A 24,263-nucleotide genomic window follows, 5' to 3' on the forward strand; every position below is an offset into this window, starting at 1 on the left:
TCCAGCTCCAACCCCTGCCCCGGGCAGGGACACCTTCCACTAGAGCAGGTTGCTCCAAGCCCCTGTGTCCAACCTGGCCTTGAACACTGCCAGGGATGGGGCAGCCACAGCTTCTCTGGGCACCCTGTGCCAGCGCCTCAGCACCCTCACAGGGAAGAGCTTCTGCCTCAGAGCTCATCTCAATCTCCCCTCGGGCAGGTTAAAGCCATTGTAATGCATTTAGACCATGATGGTTGAACATCCCATTGCACATTTCCTTCTGCTTGTGTAATAGCAGATGAAACTTGAAGTTTTGGAAGATGGTGGTTCACAGGAACAGTGGAGGAGCCTTCAAGAAGGGTTTTGGTTTTGATAGGTTTGGGGTATTTGTCTATAATTTCATTATTCCATTTTGATGGAGTGTTCTTTATATTTTAAAGACCCCAATTCCTTATCTTCTCTCATCTTACTCACAAAACCAACGTGTACCAGATAGCTGCTACCACAGGAGTGAAAGAGGTGATAGTTCTTCATGAGAACAATGAGAAGGTTTGAATACTTGTCTTGTGTTCCCAAGTTTGGTGGTGTAGTAAGTGTTACCCCTCATGGACACTGCAATGGATGAGGGATGAGATGGGGTGTACAGAAATTCAGGTGACAACAGGGTTGTGTTGGTTGGGTCTTCTCCAACACAGACCACCCTGAGAACACCCCATCTCATCTGACCTAGGAAGAGAATGGGCTCTATCCCAGCCAAACCAGGACACCTCTTATCTCTCTGTGGCATTTTGTTCATCTCTACAGATAACTTAATGCTGGGAGAGGTGATTTTCCAGCATCATCCAAATACCTCTTTGGTAACTGTCCCTTTTTAGCCATTTACTGGGCTTGTTATAAGGAGAACCGACCATGTTTCTGTTTGTAGCACGCTGTGTGTTGGGTTCAGGTCTGATGGCGTTTGCACCTCGGGGGCAGGATGAGCTGTGTGATGTTGCAGGACTCCTTGTGTTGCCAGGCACATTGCTGTAAATCTTTGCCTTTGAAAATCACATTTGCAGACACTATTGTAATACAGAGCTGCCAGGCTGCAATAAAGCCCATCGTTTCTGCCTGCGTTTATCACTGATGTGTGCAAGAGGAAACCAAACTCATCATTTCATCCCTCCCTCTTGCCCACTGAGGCTGACAAACTCCCCTCACTAAAAATATCTGTGCTTTTGAGTTAACTGCTTCAAGGGCTGGTTTCGGCTTTGCTGCCAAATGACCTTTTGCTGCCTCTAAAAGAGCAAACGAGCAGAGAAGCACGGAGTGGTTTGGCTTGGAAGGGACCTTAAAGCTTACCCAGCGCCAGAGTGGTCTCATGTTGTCCCACGGAGGCTCATTTAGAGCCCAGCAGCACTCCAGAGCTTGCTTTAACCATTAGAGGGAGAGGATTGTGCAAGATCAACACCATCGATCTGATCTGAGGAAAAGCTGCTCAGAAACAAGGTGTTATCCTGCATTAGCTCCTGCCAGAGCCATTATTTATCACTGCAAGTGCGATGACTTTGCAGTTCCTTTTAACAGGCCGTGTTCACCAGGGACTGTTTTGTAAGTGCTTCGCATGGGTATGATAAATAGAGGGATGATGAATAGGAGCAGGGAGGCTGCATTAGCGGTGTTGCTGCTCCCCTTTCAGAGTGCTACCCCATCAAAAGGAGGCCTGACCGTGGGGTGAGTGCTTTGGAAAAGCAGCAGCAGCAGAATAAGCCCCAGCGTAGGTGCACAGCTGGTGTTTGTGACACAGAGAGAACCAGGGCACAGTCACCTCTGCTCTTACTGCTATCGACTAAGAGAAGAAACAGCAGAAAGAAGCGTGAGCAGCAGGTCAGGGAGGGGATCCTGCCCCTCTGCTGCGCTCTGGGGAGACCTTAGAGCAGCTCCGGTGCCTAAAGGGGCTGCAGGAAACCTGGAGAGGGGCTTTCGACAAGGGCCTGGAGGGACAGGCCAAGGGGAATGGCTTTAACCTGCCAGAGGGGAGACTGAGATGAGCTCTGAGGCAGAAGCTCTTCCCTGTGAGGGTGCTGAGGCGCTGGCACAGACTTTTCCCAGAGAAGCTGTGGCTGCCCCATCCCTGGCAGTGTTCAAGGCCAGGTTGGACACAGGGGCTTGGAGCAACCTGCTCTAGTGGAAGGTGTCCCTGCCCGTGGCAGGGGTTGGAGCTGGAGGAGCTTTAAGCTTCCTTCCAGCCCAAACCAGGCTGGGATTCCATGACAGATTTTATTTGGGCATTAAACCTCACCCTTAGGAAGTTCCTGGTTTGATGCACAAATGCAGTCTGCTGTGAGAGCACTGAGTTGGTTTATCAGCTCTCTATAAAAAGATGAAATCAGATTTAAGGTCTTGCTCCTTTTCTTCATGGCACTCCCCAGCCTGGTTCCAGGATGTCTAAATTTCTGCCTGTAATTCTCCAAGGAACATTTTGATGAGCTTTGGTGCCATCAAACCCTTCTTCCAGTGAGGACGGCTGGTTTGTTGAGGATCTGATGCCATGTTGCTCCTTGTGCATCATTAAAACCCCACTCCTGCACATACACGGCAGCATCTGATTTACAGAACCACCCCATAAACTACTGATGATGCCAAAAGCAAGATGCATTTCTTTGGGAAGAAGATGAAAACAAACTTGACAGACGTGCAGAAACGTAACTCACATTATTGGCAAGCACAGGGCTCTGGTGAGAAGCACGCTGCAGATGCCACGCGTGGTGTGACAGTTACTCAGTTAAGGCTTGATGCTTTGCAGACCTTTGCTTGACGATATTCCCGAATTCCTGAGGAGGCAAGGCATGTGTCTGCTGCAGGACATCATGAGAGCAGCCTTCAGGGGAGAGCCCTGGGCTTCTCCTCTCCCTGTGCATCTGTGGATGGAGGTTTAACGCTTGTCCCCTTGAGCACAGATCTTGTGCTTCATCGTCTTATTACCTTGAGGGGTCTTGTGTAAAGATCTTGTGTTGTGCTCCAGCACTGATAATCTTTCTCATTCCAGTGGTGACTGGATAACACCAGTGGTAAGGGAGAACACCATTATTTGCCGTGGTGGTTGGGTTGGGTTGACCTTCCAACGCAGTTGTCCTCTATTGCTGCTACAGGCACCCATTAGTTTCTCCCAAGAAACAGCATTTTTTGCCCAAGCAGACAAGAGGAAGAACTCGGGGGGGACAAGGGGAATGGCTTTAACCTGCCAGAGGGGAGATTGAGATGAGCTCTGAGGCAGAAGCTCTTCCCTGTGAGGGTGCTGAGGCGCTGGCACAGGGTGCCCAGAGAAGCTGTGGCTGCCCCATCCCTGGCAGTGTTCAAGGCCAGGTTGGACACAGGGGCTTGGAGCAACCTGCTCTAGTGGAAGGTGTCCCTGCCCGGGGCAGGGGTTGGAGCTGGAGGAGCTTTAAGCTCCCTTCAACCCAAACCAGGCTGGGATGTCCAGATTTTGCAGTAGAGGTGCAAGCTGTTCATCATGAGGCTACCTGAGGACAGACCTTGCTTTCCCTCAGTGCTCCAGGTTGTAACTGTTGCTTTCTAATTACTTCAATGACTTTCACAAAGGAAATGTCTTTCTCCCAAAGCAGTTTGGTGTTAACTTTCCCTGAGTTAACATCAGTGATGGGACTATTTCAGCTGCCCCACGTCGAGCACTTTCCAGTTCTTATTTGACTTTGGAGGTGGTGGCAAAGTAACTACATGAGAGTAGAGCAGTGACGAGCAGGGAGCTGGGCTGATATAATCCCATTTACTGGAATCCTTTCTCTCCTATTGGTGGCTGTCAGGGTGTTAGGGAAAGAAACATCAAAGGCTTTGATAGCTGAGTTGATCCCAGCTATTCCTGAGGGGGAAAAATCACCATTGACTGAGTTGTGTTGTCTTCACCTTTATCTCCTCCCCAAAGTGAACTGGGAAGCTGAATGTAAGGTGGTGTCATAACCCGTGCCCAAGTGGAGAGCTGCTTTACAACAGGCCTTAGCTTTCCTTTCACTGGGAGAAGGCCAAGAAACCAACTTGTTTTCACTCCCATTCCTTCATCCAAAGGTTGTTTTGGGTGTTAAATGTCTCTATTTAAATTAACTGCAATGAAAATGCCGTTGATGTTTTTGCATTTCACAGGGATGACTCTCAGCAAGAGCCTCCTGAGGGCAATGGGTCACTCACTATTACTTAACTCACCCATGGATTCCTGACCAGCTTCGGCAGCCGTAGCTCAATGGGGATGTGCATGAATCCCAAGCACTCCGAACTGAGCCTTGGTTACAGCTCCTGCGTTAAAGGGGTGTTAGATTTCTCCTGCTCAGCCAAGCATTGGCATAGATGGATGGGCAGAACCTTCCAAGCAGCGAGGTGCAGGGTCCCTGCATTAAATAGAACTGCTGGGCATGTTCTTCAGTGCAGAGCACAGTCTCTACGGACATAGAATCATAGACCCACAGCCTGGTTTGGGTTGGAAGGGTCATTAAGATCATCCAGCTCCAACCCCCTGCCATGGGCAGGGACACCTTCCACTAGAGCAGGTTGCTCCAAGCCCCTGTGTCCAACCTGGCTGTAAAGTGTTGGTTTCAGGTTATTGGTCCAAGTAAGAGATTGTTTCTTCCTCAGGTGAGAAAGATGAGGTTAGACTCAGACTTGGAACATTCCCTTGTTTCCGGGATGAAGACGACTCTCATTTCATCCTTTTCTCCTTCTGAAAGATTGCCAAAGGCATTTCAGACCCAAAGCAGATCTCAGGAGTAAGTGCCAGAGGTTGCCCTTCTGTAAGGCTCTGGAGAAATGGGGGTGCTTGTTTAGGGGTGAGCTGCCCTGGATTGGACCGTGGCTTGGGAATGCAGAGGGAATGCCGCCCTCCCCAAAGCTTTAGCTGATAGTTGGGATGCAGCAGTGTGGGATGCTCGGGTGGAGATCAGTGGTTAAAAGCCTCTTAAATAGTGTTTTTCCAAAGCCCTTTGGAGCAGCAGGTTGTGAAGTGTGGCTGTGGAAGAGGGAATCACCTCCTGGTCTAATGAGAAACCTCTCAGAGCAGGTAAATTGTCACAACCAGCTTCTAATATTCTTAGATGTCCTTATGCAGAGAGTTTTGGGGTCTGGATTATGGCCCATTCCTGTGATTTGAGTGCCTTAGACAAATGATAAAGGCACTTAAAAGTATTTTGGTGCTTCTTGAAAGGTTTTGGCTGGGTTTTTTCAGGATAGAAGTAGTATTTTTACACTGTGGTGGATCCTAAAGACTTAAACTGAAATCCAAACCTTACATTGGGCACAAACATGGAAGATATGACTTAAAGGAGCTCCCAGGGCATGTCCAAAGCCTGCTCGCTCTTGCTGGTTGCAGCAAACCTGACCAGTGGGTCTCGAAAGTGAACTGTAGAGGTCTTGCTGCAGCCCCAGTTGGGTGAAGGAGCTCAGCATTGGGGTGTAATTCCCCTCCCCTCTTGGGAGCTGGCATTAGGGAGGGTTCTGTGCTGCAGTACAGCCTGAGCTGCCCACACCCCAGTTCCTCTGCAGAGCAGGAGCTGCTGGAGAAGTCAGGAACAATGAGGGGAAAAAGCACTTGGAGCTGCTCTGAAAGGAAACCATCGGGGCCTGAAGATTAGATCTGTGTTAACTACAGAAAGGGTCACTGCAGTTGTGCTGTGAGAAGTGAGATGAAATCTGGGCACACCTTCTGGAGCTTGTCTTTATTCACAGCTCCTCAAGGCTTAAATTGCTGCTGTTATTGTTGAAGGGCTCGTTCTCACTGTTCCTTTCCTTTGCTCCAAAGATTACGACACCACCACCAACCCTTTTCATTCTTTGGGGCTGTTTAAGCTGCTTTGTTTGACTCTGCAAATGCAGAACAGGGAAAGGGTAAGTGGTTCCCTGTGAGGTCGGTTCACTCTCTGCTTTCCAAGAGCTTCTTCAGCTCCAACCTCTTCTGATGCTGCCTTGGGGCAGTGGGCAGAGGTGGGTCATTGCCTCCGGCCTCCTTGTGCCACAGCTTCTCTGGGCACCCTGTGCCTCAGCACCCTCACAGGGAAGAGCTTCTGCCTCAGAGCTCATCTCAATCTCCCCTCTGGCAGGTTAAAGCCATTCCCCTTGGCCTGTCCCTACAAGCCCTTGTCCAAAGCCCCTCTCCAGGTTTCCTGGAGCCCCTTTAGGCACTGGAGCTGCTCTAAGGTCTCCCCTTCAGGAGCCTTCTCTTCTCCAGGCTGCCCCAGCCCAGCTCTCTCAGCCTGGCTCCAGAGCAGAGCTGCTCCAGCCCTCGCAGCAGCTCCGGGGCCTCCTCTGGCCTCGCTCCAGCAGCTCCATTATACGTAATATTGTATATGTATATAATATACCCTGTAATTACACGGTGTATTCATGCATAGACCTCATGTGATTCCAGCTGCTCTAATGAGTGGTTTCAAGTGAAATCTTAGGCTTTTTTTTACTGTTGTCATCAGTTCTTGATGGTTTTAATCTAAAGGCCATTTAATTTCTCTCATTTGTTGTTTGCTTTGGCATCTCCAGCTGCTTTGTTTCCACAAACAATACACTATTGGGTTTTTAATGTATATATCATTCATAAAAGACTGAGCATGGATGTGAGCTCAAACACAGCTTGGACCAGAGTGTTGGGGGCAAACCTTTAACCTGGTGCAGTCCAGCTCTTCCCTGTGAGGGTGCTGAGGCGCTGGCACAGGGTGCCCAGAGAAGCTGTGGCTGCCCCATCCCTGGCAGTGTTCAAGGCCAGGTTGGACACAGGGGCTTGGAGCAACCTGCTCTAGTGGAAGGTGTCTCTGCCCGTGGCAGGGGTTGGAGCTGGAGGAGCTTTAAGGTCCCTTCAACCCAAACCAGGCTGGGATTTCATCTAAGACACTTCTGATGTGATATTATTTGTGTAACACCTTTTCCTTGTGTGTATTACAAACAGTTCATCAGCCCTTTCTAAAACTCCAGTCATTCTGCACATCTCTTCATCTCAAGTGGGAACATCAGAGGAGCTCACAAACATCAGATGCATTCTCTTCTGTCAGGGAAATTATAGACCCATACTTGCTGAGATCCAAATGGTTCAGCTCTTAACCTCCCCGTGCAGAGGCAGTTCTGATTACCTCTTCCCACATTCCCATTAACTTGGGCTTTTCACCAGGCTTTCCCTTTCCCTTTATTAAGCCCACACACGTTTGATGCTTCAGACTTGCTCTTCCATTATCTCGGTAGGTTACATTTAAATGTGTTGGATGTGCTTTGTTCGAACGGGTGGTACTTTGTCTTTTAAATTGCTCCTTTCAATTTTGCTTCTGCCTTATTCATTAAAGCCCCTTTCCATCTCCTTATTCATTAAATCCATTTCCAAGCATCTCCTACGAACGCTGCTGAACACAGAGGCTGAGCTGAAGTTCAGCTACAGGGAGTTTTGTTGTGGCACTTGTAAAGGGCTCAGGTTCTCCAGCGAGCCCTGAACACTCCCAAAGGCTTCAGCTTTCTGCTTTTCTTGGAAGGTTTTATGTTAGTGTCACTTTAGGGATGTGGGAGCTGAAATGGGGAGACCTTGGCAAGGTCCTGGAGGAGGTTTTGCTGCCCATTCAAACCAGGGATTATCACAGTGTATTTGTCAGGCTGAGAGAGCTGGGCTGGGGCAGCCTGGAGAAGAGAAGGCTCCTGAAGGGGAGACCTTAGAGCAGCTCCAGTGCCTGAAGGGGCTCCAGGAAACCTGGAGAGGGGCTTTGGACAAGGGCCTGTAGGGACAGGCCAAGGGGAATGGCTTTAACCTGCCAGAGGGGAGATTGAGATGAGCTCTGAGGCAGAAGCTCTTCCCTGTGAGGGTGCTGAGGCGCTGGCACAGGGTGCCCAGAGAAGCTGTGGCTGCCCCATCCCTGGCAGTGTTCAAGGCCAGGTTGGACACAGGGGCTTGGAGCAACCTGCTCTAGTGGAAGGTGTCCCTGCCCGTGGCAGGGGTTGGAGCTGGATGATCTTAAGGTCCCTTCAACCCAAACCATTCCATGATTCTGTGCCAAAGTGATTTCTATAGTAGGTTATTACCAAAGCAGCTCATTCTGACATACACCAGCACGGCCAGAAGAAAATATCTCCATCCCTGGCTGACATATCAGACCCAGAGCACTTTGGGGAGACCATTTCAGTCCCTAAAGGGATCTGCAGTCCCTACAGAAAGCTGTGGCTGGGGGAGCAGCACACATGAAGGCAGCAAATTAACATGCATGGCAAGGCTTGCAGCATTAGTCATGTTCTGCTTGAGAAGGGGCTATTAACTGGAATATCTGTCTTCGAGAGATCTGTACACAGCTGCCAAAATTGTCTGGAATCTTGTCTTTTTAAAGTGGTATTTTATATAAGCAGACAATTCTGAATCCAAAGTAATTTCAAGGCTTTTAGAGTCTTGTTGGTGAGTAAATGGGTGGCTCAGGATCAATGGAGTAACTCAAAGGATCTGCGTGTGATCAACATGGACATTTTGCAGGGCAGGGATGAGGAGAGAGGAGGAACTCAACCTCCAGCTTGGCCACTGCCTTGTTCTCCTCCTAGCACAACTAATCCCATTGGAAAACAAGTGATGCACGTCGCTCCTTCAGAGCTCAGCATCTCCAGCCTCTCTTCCCTCACCATGACCTGCGCGTGTGCATGGAAGTGGATGAGGAAACCCACCAAGTGCATCTCCTCCTCTTCTTCAGCCCCTTCTCATGGGGTGATGGAGACCCCAGTATTGCAGGGGGGTCTCCCCAGAGCGCAGCAGAGGGGCAGGATCCCCTCCCTGACCTGCTGCTCACGCTCTGGGGGTGCAGCCCAGCACACACTGATGGGTCATGGGGAGCTTTTCCTCACCCCACACCCCACTTCAGCCCATTTGGGCTGAACCAGGTGAGGAGCACCCGAAAGTCTTTCACTGGGCAGACTGGAGGGGCTGTTACATTGACTGGGGTGGTTCCTGTTGAGTGGCCAGAGGTGGTAGCATCAGCTCTGGTAGCTGCAGTCACTGTGCATCCCCAAGCCTGCCAAAACCCCTGGGGTTTAACATCTTTTCCATTAAACACAAGGAAATCATCCATAAATTAAGGCTGTGTTACAATGGAAACTGTAAGTGAAGGGATGCTTTTAGCTTTTAGCAGTAATTTCTTGGTCAGGATCTGCTACGTGCAGCACCTACTTGATTTCTGTAGTGATTTCATAAGTGTATGTGTATTAGCACAGGAGGGGGGACGGTTTGCCAGAGGAAAGCAGATGGAAGAACACCAGATTTGAGGAGACCACAGGAATAGGGAAAGCTCTGGGAAAGGACACCCAGTACTTGTAGAGAAGAGAAGCAGGCACTGAAGCTCTCCTTATTATTTCCCCCTTAAATTATTACATGCTTTTAGTTCTAAGTGGGCATGAAAGCTGAAAATAGCTTCTGATTTAAATACGTTCCAACTGCTTCGGGTCTCAGTATGGCTTTTGAATCTGGGAATACTGCTCCAGTGCAGGTATGGGGACACCACGTCCCAGCCAGCACAAAGCCTTTGCTTTGTCACATCAGGTAACTCCTTTGGGCTCCGCTCCCTGACGTGTGCAACCAGCTGTACAGTGGTTTTGCTGTGTGGAGCATGAGGGGAGTTATCCAGAGGAGCCAGGGGGAATCTGGTGAGTTTTCCAGGCGTGTAATGGAGCTGTCGGGTGTTGATGTGTGGAAATGGATACTCTGCGCCATGCAGCCCTGTGGCTGTGTTCGCTGCGCACTGGGATATGCACTGAGATCTCAATCCAAGTGACACTTGTGGAGCTGAAATCCAAGCAGCAGCACTGGGAATGGGGCATCTTGGTGGTGTCCGTACCAGAATTCCCCCTGGAATCCCCCGTTCAGGTGTAGCTGTCTATGTAGTGTGTATATTGTGAGTGCTATAGGAGTCATGTGCCTGCAGAACACTGCTGGGACAACCACGTCCATGGGGTTTTGGTGGTCACTTGAGAATCTGCAGCCTCGTGGTGCTCTGCAGATGGCTGCAGAACGGAAATGTGCCATTGATATGAAATGTTTGCTTGTTTGTAGTTATTAACCTGATACAGTTGGGTTTAAGTTAAATAATAGAACCCCAGCCTGGTTTGGGTTGAAGGGACCTTAAAGCTCCTCCAGCTCCAACCCCTGCCCCGGGCAGGGACACCTTCCACTAGAGCAGGTTGCTCCAAGCCCCTGTGTCCAACCTGGCCTTGAACACTGCCAGGGCTGGAGCAGCCACAGCTTCTCTGGGAAAAGTCTGTGCCAGCACCTCAGCACCCTCACAGGGAAGAGCTTCTGCCTCAGAGCTCATCTCAATCTCCTGTCTAATAAATACGCTCCAGGAGTGGCTCAATCACCATAAAATACAATCCCTCACTGCAGCAGGGTTTCCCAATTCTTCCCATTCCTGGGGTTTGGAGCAACCTGCTCTAGTGGAAGGTGTCCCTGTCCGTGGCAGGGGCTTGGAACTGGGTGAACTTTAAGGTCCCTCCAACCCAAATCATTCCATTCAGGCAAAAGCTTTTCAATCCCCGTTCATTAAACCCCAGTGCTCAGCACCGGGCATGCTTCAGCAGCATCCTTTGCACAGAACTCAAATCAATCACCGTCACACGCTACTAAAGCTGCCTGAAAGCAGTGACTGTTCCCGTGTGTAACCCTCCCTGCTCCCAGCCCACAGAACTCCCCCTTTCTCCAGGAGGCAGCGATGCTGCTGTTGGCACAGGCACGACCTCCCCGAGACGCTGCCGCACGTGTGGCTGCTGCTGCTGCTTGGGGACCGGCTGATGCAGAGCTCCAGGCAGCGAGGAGGACACCGCGTCCTGGGTAGGAGGCAGGGAGGGAGGTGATTCCTCCTCTGCTCTGCTCCTTGTTGGTGTGTGTAGCCTTTACTCCAATAGTAATGGGAGAACAAAGTGAGGAAATCCATCACGGGGTTGACAGGAACACACGCTCCGGCTTTGCGGCTGCGTGTGGTGCTGTGTTGTGGTGCTCCAGCAGACCTGGATAACTGTGTGTGAAACCTGGGGTCCTGCGCTGTCAGCATGGAGCCAGGCTGAGAGAGCTGGGCTGGGGCAGCCTGGAGAAGAGAAGGCTCCTGAAGGGGAGACCTTAGAGCAGCTCCAGGGCCTAAAGGGGCTCCAGGAAACCTGGAGAGGGGCTTTGGACAAGGGACAGGCCAAGGGGAATGGCTTTAACCTGCCAGAGGGGAGATTGAGATGAGCTCTGAGGCAGAAGCTCTTCCCTGTGAGGGTGCTGAGGCGCTGGCACAGGGTGCCCAGAGAAGCTGTGGCTGCCCCATCCCTGGCAGTGTTCAAGGCCAGGTTGGACACAGGGGCTTGGAGCAACCTGCTCTAGTGGAAGGTGTCCCTGCCCGTGGCAGGGGGTTGGAGCTGGAGGAGCTTTAAGGTCCCTTCAACCCAAACCAGGCTGGGATTATATGATTCCAAGATCTTAAACCAAGAGAGTAAAGCTTAAATGGCTTTAGATTGTCATTAGATCTCCCTCAAACCAGTTATTGCTTCTGTGTTCCTCCGTGTGGTGATGGTAGCAGCTGAAGGACACAAGACGGTGCATGTGGTGCCTGGACACTGAATATCCTGTTGGATCATGCAAGATTTACAGCGCTGACATCTCATCTTCTGCAGGAATATCCCCTTACACAACCCCTAACACATGCTGTGAATGGTTTATTCATTCCTGCGAGGCAGTATTAGCATCTGAGCTCTGTGAGCTCATCTTCTGTCACTCTGGAAACAAGCCCTTGGTTCAGAGTCAGCAGCACCTCAGCACTTGGAGCATCCATAGGTGATGTGCCCTTTGCTCTCGCATGGTCAGAAGCTGCTCAGGTCATTCTTTGGGTAAAAACTGGTCTTGAATAGGCATCAATTGGGTTTTGTGTTGGTGCAGCCAGGGCAGGGAAGAGTCATCCTCTGCTGCCCCAGTGTGAACCTGTAGTAAACTGATACTGCTGCTCTGGGGTTACGTAGGGCAAAGCCTGGGGTGTTCTCAGGACCTGTCCTTGCAGTGGATGTTTCCTAAACCGCTCGTGAAATTCCTCTGGGACTGGGAGCTAATATTAATTTACAGCTTGGCTTATCCTTAAAAACCATCCCAAGTGTGAGTGACAGCGAAGCTTTCATCTTCTGGAGGCAACTCGTTTCTGTCACGAAGGCAACGCTGCTTGTTCTGCTGAGATGAGTCTCTGGCAGTTCATGGAATCCCAGCCTGGTTTGGGTTGAAGGGAGCTTAAAGCTCACCCAGTTCCAGCCTCTGCCACGGGCAGGGACACCTTCCACTGGAGCAGGTTGCTCCAAGCCCCTGTGTCCAACCTGGCCTTGAACACTGCCAGGGATGGGGCAGCCACAGCTTCTCTGGGCACCCTGTGCCAGCGATGCTTTGGGGTTCTCAGGCTGGATCAGGTTTGCTTTCTGCAGAGTCAGAGACAACTTGTCCTGCGAGAGCCAACCTGAGCTCAGTGATCCCAGAAACACATCCCCTCCTGTGGCTGCCCCATTCCTGGCAGTGTTCAAGGCCAGGTTGGACACAGGGGCTTGGAGCAACCTGCTCTAGTGGAAGGTGTCCCTGCCCGGGGCAGGGGTTGGAGCTGGAGGAGCTTTAAGCTCCCTTCAACACAAACCATTCCGTGATTCTATGATTCTCCAAATATCAAAGGACAGTTTCTTAATTGGGTTTTGTTGCTTCCTTTAGAATTCTCAGTCCTTGCACCATGAATTCCATGTGTTCTAACCGCCTGTCACCTCGTGTATCCCATTCCCCAGTGTGGGAGTAAATGCTAAACCCACGTACAAAGCACTAAAGCATTTTCCTTTCAAACTGTCAGAGCGTTCTGGTTTGGAGAGAGAAATTGTTCCTAATCCCTCATTAGTCTCATTTGAAGTATCTCACATGGATTTAAATGTTCTGCTTGAGCTTTCAATGCCCAGGAGGGAGGCTTCATAGATTTACCTGCACCTCTTATTCCTCTTTGCTTGTAAAGTTGGGTTCATTCCTCTTTGTTGGAGCATTTGGTGGCTCCCATTGCAGTGACATGGGGAGAGCTCCTGTTTGCTCCAGTTGGGGTGACACCTCCCCAAGGAAGCTTATAGGGCTTTTGGCTATGCAGGTTTTGATAATGGCTCCTTAGTGACTCAAAGTATAAAGAACACCTTCGTTTTCAACCTGATTCCTGTTAGATTTGGTTAAAACAACTTGCAGAGTGTGGGTTGTGATGGGTTTTAGTGAGAGATGGCAGAGGAGGGGAGTCTCTGGTGTATCCCAGCCCTTGAGAGCTACAGGTGGGAAGGGAAGTCGGGAACCAAAACAGGATGGAAAATCACTGTAAGTGGGATGGAAACGTGCTGCTGTGTTTGTTTTCCAGAGCTGTCTTCAGAAGAAGAGCATAAATCTGATGAGTAAAATAACTCCCTTGCTGTTAAAGTCTGGGTTTTGATGCAGTGTTTTAGATAGATCTGGGTTTAGATGTGGCATCATTGCTGGATACAGTTGGTTCATGGCTGCTTGGGATAAAGAGACAGGCTGAATAAACCATTCCTGACCTTGAGGAGGCTGGAGATCCCACGTCAGCCCTTGGAACCAGGAGGTTGTTGGGGAAAATTCCTGTTTAACAGCTTCTCAAGGGCTTTCTGTGGACTGAGGCATTGAGCCGCAATGTTCACCAGGAGCTTTTGTTCCTCCTGGGCTGGTCGTAGCCAACACACGTCGCTCCCTGCATTGTGCTGGATGCTAAAGGCTTGGAATGCCTCAATTAATGGATGTTAATGGCACTTGTCAGGCTTGATTTCACCGAGGCCTCATTAACCTGGAGGAAGTAGAGAGCAGAAAGCTCCCTTGTTTCATTTACTGGAGCTGCTTCCCTCCCTCTCAGAGGACGTTTGTTCCGTACCCGGTGGGGGTTGCTTTATTTCCCTTCCCAATAACTTTGTGTTAATAATGAGTTTATACTAACTGTGCTCTGTTCACAGAACCCAGCCTGGTTTGGGTTGAAGGGAGCTTAAAGCTCCTCCAGCTCCAATCCCCTGCCACGGGCAGGGACACCTTCCACTAGAGCAGGTTGCCCCAAGCCCCTGTGTCCAACCTGGCCTTGAACACTGCCAGGGATGGGGCAGCCACAGCTTCTCTGGGCACCCTGTGCCAGCGCCTCAGCACCCTCACAGGGAAGAGCTTCTGCCTCAGAGCTCATCTCAATCTCCCCTCGGGCAGGTTAAAGCCATTCCCCTTGTCCTGTCCCTCCAGGCCCTTGTCCAAAGCCCCTCTCCAGGTTTCCTGGAGCCCCTTTAGGCACTGGAGCTGCTCTAAGGTCTCCCCTTCAGGAGCCTTCTCTTCTCCAGGCTGCCCCAGCCCAGCTCTCTCAGCCTTTCCTTACACGCTGCCCAGTTCTTGGATCATCTTTGTGGCCCTTCTCTGGACCCTCTCCAGTCTCTCCACATCTTGTTTTCACAGCAGGGACCAAAACTGAACCCAGGATTCCAGGTGTGGCCTGACAAGCACTGAATAGAGTGGGACAAGGACATCTTATCTCTGCTGGTACTGCCCTTGTTGATGTTCCCCAGCACCCCATTGACTTTCTTTGCCGCAGCAGCACACTCTTTACCCATATTGAGCTTGTGTCCACCAGGACCACCAGATCCTTTTCCCCAGAGCTGCTCTCCCAGGTAGATCCCAACCTCTGCTGCACTCCAGGAGTGTTTTTCCCCAGGTGCAAGACCTGAGGCTTGTCCTTGTTGTTGTTGTGAGCCCACTCTTGCAGCCTAAACCCTTTCTTCCAGCCTGGAATGAATGCTGTGAGGGACAGCTTGACTTAGAGCCTTAAAGGATAAAGAATCCAAACTGGGGGGGGGGGAGGGATGAAGGGAGGGAGGGAGGGAGGGAGGGATGGATGGATGGATGGAGGCTTATCTTTGTTTAGAGTATTGATAATGTGGTTTCTGCAGGTATCTTTCTAATAGCAGCAGTTAAGCCATGGTGTGTCCCAGGAGGTTCACGGGGTCTTCAGGTACTGAAGAACTTCCCTTACATCAAGAGGATGATTTTGTTGAGGGTATTGGGAACTTGAGTCAGACCTTGATGACAGAGAGACCACCAGACCAAAGTAAAGGCAGGAAAAATGGGAACCTGGTGGTTTATAAAGGAAAGTTCTAAATGGGATTAACCCTCAGGGTAAGCAGTCAAGGGAATTACTGGAGGAAGACGTGTGTGAGCCAAACACAGGCTTATAGACCCGGCTTAGATGTGCTAAACAGGGGTCAGGCTCTGTGCTCTGTTGGGTTTAATACCCATTAAAGATGTCACATGGTGGTGGAGCATAGTCTGGATGGGTTGAGATGTTCCCATTCGGACCATGGGAAAGTGAAGACCCAGCATCCGTCAGTGGGGATTGAGGTGTTGGCTGAGGCTCTAATCTCCGTGTGACCGGGGCCCTTTAACCAGGTTAGCAAAGACTCCTTAACACTGGGGTGGGACCTACTCAGTGGTGTAAAACTCAGGAGCATCCTGCCTGGACAAAGCCCCTGTGGCTCTGCTCTGAGGAGGTGCCAATCTGCAGAGGCTGAGGGAGGACGTGGGGCTAAACCCTGTGATTTGGGGCAGATTTCAGATAAACACTTGGTTTCATTTGCCACACGCTTGGCTCAGGCTGTTCCTCATGTGTCTCTGTGTCAGTCTGTGAGTAAACCAGCAATATTATGTGGGCAAAAATGCTTCTTCTCCTTACTCCAGCCGCTGCTGGTGGATCTCCCCATGTCCACTTGCTTTCTGTCTCTCTGAGGCCGTGCAGGACAAAGCAGCGCTTGGAGCAAAGCTGCATTTGAAGCTTTTCCTTTTCAGACCCTCTAACTTCCTTCCCATGGGAAAACAGAAAGTCAGGGAGAGATGCCCTGTCATTACGTGCTCAGGGGCTGTTTCTCATTACACCAAGGCCCACTGCTTAAAGCTCTGCTCATTAACTTCACTTCCCTCTGTTGTCTGACAGCACTGAGGAGCGGCATTCCCGGCTCCGGTTCGGCGCATTGGCACTTCCCTCGGCAGCCGGGATCCACGTGTGGGAGGTGGGATTGCTCAGGGATGCTGGAAGCTGGAGTGAGTCTGCAGAGAGACAACCCCGTCAGGCTGCTGCTGTCATCTCGCTGCTGGCGGGGACAGGCTCTGCTGGGTGATGGTCCTGGGTGTAATCGTGGATGTACTCGTGGAGATAGGCTTTGTTTGCATGGAGTCATGGAAGGGTTTGTGTTGGAACAGACCTTAAAGCTGATCCAGCTCCAACCCCTGCCATGGGCAGGGACACCTTCCACTAGAGCAGGTTGCTCCAAGCCCCTGTGTCCAACCTGGCCTTGAACACTGCCAGGGATGGGGCAGCCACAGCTTCTCTGGGCACCCTGTGCCAGCGCCTCAGCACCCTCACAGGGAAGAGCTGCTGCCTCAGAGCTCATCTCAATCTCCCCTCTGGCAGGTTAAAGCCATTCCCCTTGTCCTGTCCCTGCATCCCTTGTCCAAAGCCCCTCTCCAGGTTTCCTGGAGCCCCTTTAGGCACTGGAGCTGCTCTAAGGTCTCCCCTTCAGGAGCCTTCTCTTCTCCAGGCTGCCCCAGCCCAGCTCTCTCAGCCTGGCTCCAGAGCTGAGCTGCTCCAGCCCTCGCAGCATCGTCATCATCATCTTCATTTAGTAACAGATTTGTAGCTGTTAAATAACTCATGTCCCTTGAAGCCCATGTGCATCCAACAACTTCTTTTGCAGCTATAAACATGACACCAAGACCATTATATACTTACATTTATACACAATAGTTCCACCATTATGAGTAAACATGATACCAGGAGATACACCTTGCTATGAAGATGGTCCTTGCTAGAACTTCAGCCCTGACTGGAGATCATCCTACCTAAAACTAAAGCCCAGCCTTTAGTTTCTGCACACACTTTGACAAGCTGAGTTGCTGCTTCAGGTAGTCAACACAACTATGGATATTCAGGGATCGGACTGTCTGGAAGGCGACGGGTGGGACAGAGCTGCCAGAGTGGAATAAGTTGGCAGTAAAATGAGTTCCAGTAGGTATTTGTAGTAGCTGAGCAGGGTGAAGACCTGACATGAGCAGATTCTATAGGTGTCACTGAAGAGCCTCAAAGGGAAGAGCTTCCAAATGTAGTTTTCCCCTGTGGGGAAGAGGATTTGCTTTACGCTGCCTGTCTCATGCAGTAACTTGTACTCGTCTTGCCTGTGGGGCCAGGCAGTGACCTGTCTGTGTTAAAAATACCAACTATCTTTGTATCTGTTGTTGTGCTGAGCTGGAGCTGTTCCCTGCTCCACTGCACGCACACAGCTCCAAGGATGAGTGCAAAATGGTCATAAAACCAATGCTGGAGTCCTGGAAGAGCTTCGTGTCTGAGTCTTGCGCAATGGGAGAGACTTTGGACAAGGGATGGAGGGACAGGCCAAGGGGAACGGCGTTGACCTGCCAGAGGGGAGACTGAGATGAGCTCTGAGGCAGAAGCTCTTCCCTGTGAGGGTGCTGAGGCGCTGGCACAGACTTTTCCCAGAGAAGCTGTGGCTGCCCCATCCCTGGCAGTGTTCAAGGCCAGGTTGGACACAGGGGCTTGGAGCAACCTGCTCTAGTGGAAGGTGTCCCTGCCCGGGGCAGGGGTTGGAGCTGGAGGAGCTTTAAGGTCCCTTCCAACACAAACCAGGCTGGGCTTCTATGATCAAAATGCTCAATCCATGGTCTTAACAGTCTGGGCTGCAGCAGTAGTCATGGTAAACTGGTATTCTATAACCCAAAAAGTTCTGCAGAAGTTGTCTATCCCCTATAAAGATAATTCTGATGTTGACTTGGCAGAAAGGCTTAAAATGGGGCAATTTAGAACCTTCTCTTGGAACACCAGCACTGGGACAACGGGGGCACCCGGCATTCTCCGGGTGCTGCTGTGGTGGCATCTCCCCTTGGTTGGGTTCTGCCACAACAGGACAAAGGGCGAGGGGGGGTATTTAGGAGAACTTGGGACATGCAGGGAGTGGTAGCATCAGCTCGGGGACACCAGGACACACACAGGGACTCGTAGCTGAGGGTCACTAACCTCTTGCCAACCTCCATTAGTTCTTCCAGCAGCTCACGTTGCAGGTTGGAAGCTGCTTCTGCAAATGCCCCATCACGAAGCCAGATGCTCCTCAAAGCCTCTCAGTTTGCTTCCATTTCCCTTCACAGCTCAAGCCTTAAACTTGGGGATGTTTTCCGCAGGCTCTCGCTCCCCCTCGTGTCTGCTCAGGGCTTGTGCAACCCTTCATCCTGCACGGATTTCTCAGCACCCTGTTCTTCCACCATGGAGCCGTCTGTTTTCATGCTGCAACAGCTCCCAAAGCAAGCGCCCGGCTTCTCAGCAGAAGCATCAAAGCACGTATTTATGTGTGTTTGAGCAATAATTCTTGTTCTCTGCTCAGGGCTTGGCTCCTGTTTAACTTTCAGTGCCTGGAAGGTTCCTTTGGCCCGGGGACCATTTCATCTCCCTGCTGAAGGAAGTATTTCAAAGCTTTTCCTCCTCCTGGAGCTTGTCCTTAGCACAGAGCAGAATTCCAAGCAGGCCCATGCTCATATCCTTTAGTATTAATAATGAATATTGATGTGAGTGATGGATGTTAGAAACCACCAGCCACAGGCAACGTTGGGGAGCATCAGATAGAGTTTGTTTCGATGGGTTTTCAGTGTCTTCCCTTCTCACATGAAGGGAGAGATGGAAGTTAAAGCCCCTGTGTCCAGCCTGGCCTTGAACACTGCCAGGGATGGGGCAGCCACAGCTTCTCTGGGAAAAGTCTGTGCCAGCGCCTCAGCACCCTCACAGGGAAGAGCTTCTGCCTCAGAGCTCATCTCAATCTCCCCTCTGGCAGGTTAAAGCCATTCCCTTGGCCTGTCCCTGCAGGGAGCCTCTGGGATAAGGCTGCCTGTGACTGTGTGTTGCAGCTCCAGGCTCTGAAGGTGCTTGGAGCTGGTGGTGGCAGTACCTGTCTTAAGGAACAACCTTCACTATTATAGAGTAGGTGGATGGCATCCGATGGTGAACCTTAAAAAGGAGTTCTGGAAGGCATGATTGTTATATGGATGTTGGAATGTGGGTTGCTTTCAAGCCAGGAAGGTTTATGAGGGTGCTGAGGTGCTGGCACAGGGTGCCCAGAGAAGCTGTGGCTGCCCCATCCCTGGCAGTGTTCAAGGCCAGGTTGGACACAGGGGCTTGGAGCAACCTGCTCTAGTGGAAGGTGTCCCTGCCCGTGGCAGGGGTTGGAACTGGATAATATTTAAGGTCCCTCCCAACCCAAACCACTGTTCCATGATTCTATTCCATGATTCTAACAGTGGAGCAGCCCGGGGGATGTTTGTGCTGGAGCAGGGATGCCCAGAGTGCTGGGACACCTCATGCTCTGGGAAGCACTTTGCTGGCAATATGGGAATATGGGTTCTGTGCACATCCCATACCTCTGGTGCCTGATGGTGTGTTGGGTCTGGTGGGAACACCTGAGATGTCTGCCCCGTGCAGGACCAGGGTTCAGGTCCATGTCCTGCTGCAGGAGGGGACGTTACCACCCTCCACAGCTCAACTGCTGCAGGAGTGCCTCCACAAAGAGTTTGTTCTGGCTCAAGTTAAGCTGAGTGCAGCGTGGAGATGGGAATGTCATGGCCTGGAGGCTCGAAGGCAGCACGATGGAACAGAAGCTTCTTTCAGTCTGGAGGGGTGAACTTGCCAACAGAGTGAAAACACTGCCCCAAAAAATAACAAACTCCTCTCAGTTTAGTCTAATGGCTGAGGAGGTGATGGAGGCGAGGCAGATCTGCTCCGCTCAGGGTGTGTGGGGTGTGTGCCCAGAGCTGAGTCACTCCTCTTGGGCTTGTTTCCACCTGCAGCCTCCTGCCACCCTGTGTAGCCAGAAGCAGCAAACTCCAACATCTCCAGTGTATAAACAGTTCAGTTGATGGGAGAGGAGAGTGAGGAGGGAGCTGGGAGCCCCCTCTGTCCGTGTCGGTGTGCTGGGAGCCCAGCAGGATGTGTCTGCTGGTACTGGGCACGAAGGTGGCTCCCCACAAGTGAGCAAGTTCTTTGCAGAGTAGGAGGAAGTTGTTGAAGGCAGGTTTGTGCCAACTAATGCCCAAATCAAATGCTTTGTGTGAAGAGAAGGAAACCAAGGCAATGTTTGAGCGGGCTGAGGAGCTGCCAGAAGTGGGATCTCCATGAGCATCTGCAGTGGGATGCTGCCAGCCCCACCTTCACTTACCCTGTCTGCTTTGAGGGTGGAAATGTGGTGATAAAATCCCAAAATGGGCTCAGATCATGGTCAGAGATGGCTTATGAATTGCCGAGGGTGGAATCCTTCGCTATCTGGGGAGACCTTAGAGCAGCTCCAGTGCTGAAGGGGGCTACTGGAGACCTGGAGGGGACTTTGGGCAAGGGCCTGTAGGGACAGGACAAGGGGAATGGCTTTAACCTGCCAGAGGGGAGACTGAGATGAGCTCTGAGGCAGAAGCTCTTCCCTGTGAGGGTGCTGAGGCGCTGGCACAGACTTTTCCCAGAGAAGCTGTGGCTGCCCCATCCCTGGCAGTGTTCAAGGCCAGGTTGGACAAGGGGCTTGGAGCAACCTGCTCTAGTGGAAGGTGTCCCTGCCCATGGCAGGGGTTGGAGCTGGAGGAGCTTTAAGCTCCCTCCCAACCCAAACCAAGCTGGGGTTCTATGATTCTGTGAACTCAAGAGGTTTCAGTTGAGTTGAAACCTCAACTCTTCAGCACTGCAAAGAGACAACATGTTGTTTGTATCCTGGTCTGAGCCGCTGTGGAGCTGCTGCCTTTGCAAACGTGCCTTTGGAGGAGGAGCGGGAGATCCTTTGCGATTGTTCTGTCTCCAAAATCTTCCTTTCGATGCTGTTTGCCTTGTGCAGAGCAAGGGCTGAGCGTGCTCAGCAGAGGGAGCTGCAGCCCCAGCAGCCTGCTCTATCCCCGCTCTATCCCCGCTCTGCTCCGTCCCTCAGACCTAAATGTGAACCACTTAAAATCATTCATCTGGTTCTCTGCACGGCCACGGGGTTCTGAAGTTCATTTGGAACTCACGGAGTTTGGAGCTGGAAGCTCTTCAGTATTAGAGGGTCCAGATGCTGGTTTGTTTGCAGTTGCGTGAAGTCTTAATGGTGATAGACTTCATTGCCGGAGACCTATAGCTCCAAGTCCAGCTCTTAGAACTTGCTGCTGTATGGATCAGGGCATCGGGATTACAGTGTCCCGGTGCTAGGGGCAGAGGCAGATGATGGATGGACATCTCCTCCACGCCATGGTGAGGTTGCTCTTCTTTCCTCTCAACTCAAACATGGAGCAGAGCCGGGGACAGTGAAATGACGGCTGCAGAAATGGGCTGGATCTGAGCTCTTCATCCAGGGCAGGATTGTGACCAGAAATGAGGAACTGAGCTGCTCATCTGCCCCCTGGACACTTGGCTGGTGAGGCTGGTTCCTAACGAAGACTTCAGCTGGGGGAAGATCCATCCAGTGAAGCCCTGGTGAGCAGCTCAAGAGCAGGGAGCTTTGCTTGGGTGCATCCCGCTGCATCCCCTTTGCCAAACACATGTGAGCGTGGAGGGTGTCACCTATGGAGAAGTGGGACAGCAGTGCCTCTGCTTTCCATGTGCCCGAGTGGATGGTGAGTTATTCAGCTTCTTACTTAGCTTCATGTCAGGAGGGAGCTTCGTATCTCCACGTTGGGATATGGTGGCGTTTGGCTGGAATGAGGGTCCTCAAAGTCTGATGTTATGAGGACTCTGATATCCTCCCTTGCCAGCACAGCATCCTGCTTCAGCATGAGCTGAAGGTGATCAAGTGATGGGGGAATGGTCCCACAGGCCACCCCGTCACCCATATGAAGAACTAATCTTTATAACAGTTCAGGAGCAGAGGGGAGGAGGAGTGGGAGAAACCTCAGTGAGGCTTTGAATTTCATCAGGACCAACAGGGCAGATCCTGTCTTTTTGGCTACTTTAATTTTGACCATCAATTTAGATCCTGTCATTGGAATAAACCCTCTAAAACAAGACACCTATCAGGGCACCGTGTGCTGCTCGGCTTCCTTTTGGTGGTTAAACTGAGTATAGGAGAGATACCAGCAAATATGAAACCTCACTTTGCTCCTCTGGTGGCAAGAAGTCCCAAAGCAGCTGAAAATACAATGACATTGCTCCAAAAAGCAGGATGTGCTCGGGAAGCAGGAGGCTGTGTGTCTGCAGGTTGGCTTCACGTGTCCCTTGAGCTTCTTGTGCTCCAGAAATGCTCATGGTGCTCGAGAAGCACCGAACTCCTCCATCAGTGTCTCTTGCACCTTCCCAGGTCTCTGCTCCCAGCTCCCACTTCTATTTCTGAACTCATCCCTCTTGGTAGTTCTAAAAATACTGAAATCACTCCAAAAGTGGATGTTCTTGTGCTCCTGGAGAGGTGTTGCTGCTTTGATCTCTATCTGCAGAGTCTGTGCAAGGTGATGGGATTCAAACTTCACTATTCCCTTTTATATCTGACTTGATCCCCCTCCCTCCTATCGTGTTTTTAAGCTTTATTTGGGTTTATTCTGCTTCTCTTTCATCTTTTATAGACTGAATTAGGACAAGGGGAATGGCTTTAACCTGCCAGAGGGGGGATTGAGCTGAGCTCTGAGGCAGCAGCTCTTCCCTGTGAGGGTGCTGAGGCGCTGGCACAGACTTTTCCCAGAGAAGCTGTGGCTGCCCCATCCCTGGCAGTGTTCAAGGCCAGGTTGGACACAGGGGCTTGGAGCAACCTGCTCTAGTGGAAGGTGTCCCTGCCCGGGGCAGGGGTTGGAGCTGGAGCAGCTTTAAGGTCCTTCCAACACAAACCATTCCATGATCCTGTGAATTCTTCCAGCTTCCACCCAAGTTCTGTCAGTGCAATTCTTCTGTCTTCACCCAACTTCTGTCGTATTTATTTGACATCAGTTTTGCATTTCAGGCTTAGCACTGATACATTTTGCATAATCCCCATAAATAACCATATATTTATTGTTTCCAGTGTGGATTTCTCAGTACCGATTGTTAAAGTGTGGAGTTCTGCTTCAAAGCAAGCAGCAAACCTCTCCCTATGGATCTATCCCCCTCTATAGTATTTTTCTTTATGGATTGGGTGCTGCTGGGGCAGGACCAGATGACATTAAATAGACCTTATGGCCGTAGCAATCCTCCTGCAGTGTGGATATATGACTTTATAGATGGTGTAAAGCTGCTGTGGCATCCAGCTCCATCTCAGAGGCCTAAAGGTCATGTCCTGCAGCAATGGTTTTAATCAGGGTTGTAACATTTGCATTTCATGGGGTTTCTGAACAGCCACATTGCAACAACGAATCAGCTTAAGCTTTAAAATGTTCATTATCTTTAAAGGTCATTATTCAAATGGTCTTTTATGCGTTGATCTCGCCAGGTTGAACATTTACTGCAGGACACCTCTTATTATTAACCAAATCTTGATAAAATGGATTATTAATGGATAATAATAATCCCTTCTGCATTGCTTCTTGGAAGAGGAGCTTAAAATACGAGTTCTCCATGTTCTGTGGTTCTGATGGTTGGGAGGAGATCGGTTGGTTTGGGGTCTTCAGAACTGCATCAAGGCTGTGATGGACATTTGGGGTTTTGCAGACCTGAGCAGCAACACCAACCGAAGTCATTTAATCCACTGTGAGACAAAATTTGGGATCAGAGTGTTTCACTTGTTGGGAAAACCCCTCAATTTTCTGACTAATCTAAGAGGAGCTGTGTGGGGACCTCAGAGCAGCTTCAGTATCTGCAAGGGGCTACAAGGATGCTGGAGAGGGACCTTCATCAGGGACTGGAGTGATAGGACAAGGGGTGATGGGTTCAAACTGAAACAGGGGAAGTTCAGGTTGGAGATAAGGGAGAAGTTGTTCCCTGTGAGGGTGCTGAGGCGCTGGCACAGGGTGCCCAGAGAAGCTGTGGCTGCCCCATCCCTGGCAGTGTTCAAGGCCAGGTTGCAGCCCAGAAAGCCAACCGTGTCCTGGGCTGCACCCCAGCAGCATGACCAGCAGAACCCCAGCCTGGTTTGGGTTGAAGGGAGCTTAAAGCTCCTCCAGCTCCAACCCCTGCCACGGGCAGGGACACCTTCCACTAGAGCAGGTTGCTCCAAGCCCCTGTGTCCAACCTGGCCTTGAACACATTCTCAAGCTGGTTTTCAGCAGGAAGATGCCAAAGGGTTAAATGTGTGTGTTAATCCCAGAGTTGGGCTCCCTGTGACCTTTTGGCTGGAGAACTGGAATCCGA

The 24,263-nt window shown here is 50.9% G+C and overlaps 1 protein-coding gene across 3 annotated transcripts in view; it reads left to right on the forward strand.

Annotated features, from left to right (window-relative positions):
* The window catches only part of AHCYL2 (adenosylhomocysteinase like 2), a 78,502-nt gene that overhangs the window by 18,932 nt on the left and 35,307 nt on the right, over positions 1-24,263 (forward strand). Inside the window, exon 1 of one of the 3 annotated variants that reach the window (XM_030478150.1) lies at positions 6,816-7,181. The exons of 1 other annotated variant lie outside the window; for it this stretch is intronic. In XM_030478150.1, the coding sequence (XP_030334010.1) occupies positions 7,152-7,181 (30 nt within the window). In that variant the 5' untranslated portion in view covers positions 6,816-7,151. Of the gene's footprint in view, positions 1-6,815; positions 7,182-21,015; positions 21,632-24,263 lie in introns of those variants that run through there. One more of the 3 variants, XM_030478149.1, reaches the window with a different exon arrangement.

The sequence above is a fragment of the Strigops habroptila genome, chromosome 3 (genome assembly GCF_004027225.2).
Source record: "Strigops habroptila isolate Jane chromosome 3, bStrHab1.2.pri, whole genome shotgun sequence".
Classification (NCBI taxonomy): Eukaryota; Metazoa; Chordata; class Aves; order Psittaciformes; family Psittacidae; genus Strigops; species Strigops habroptila.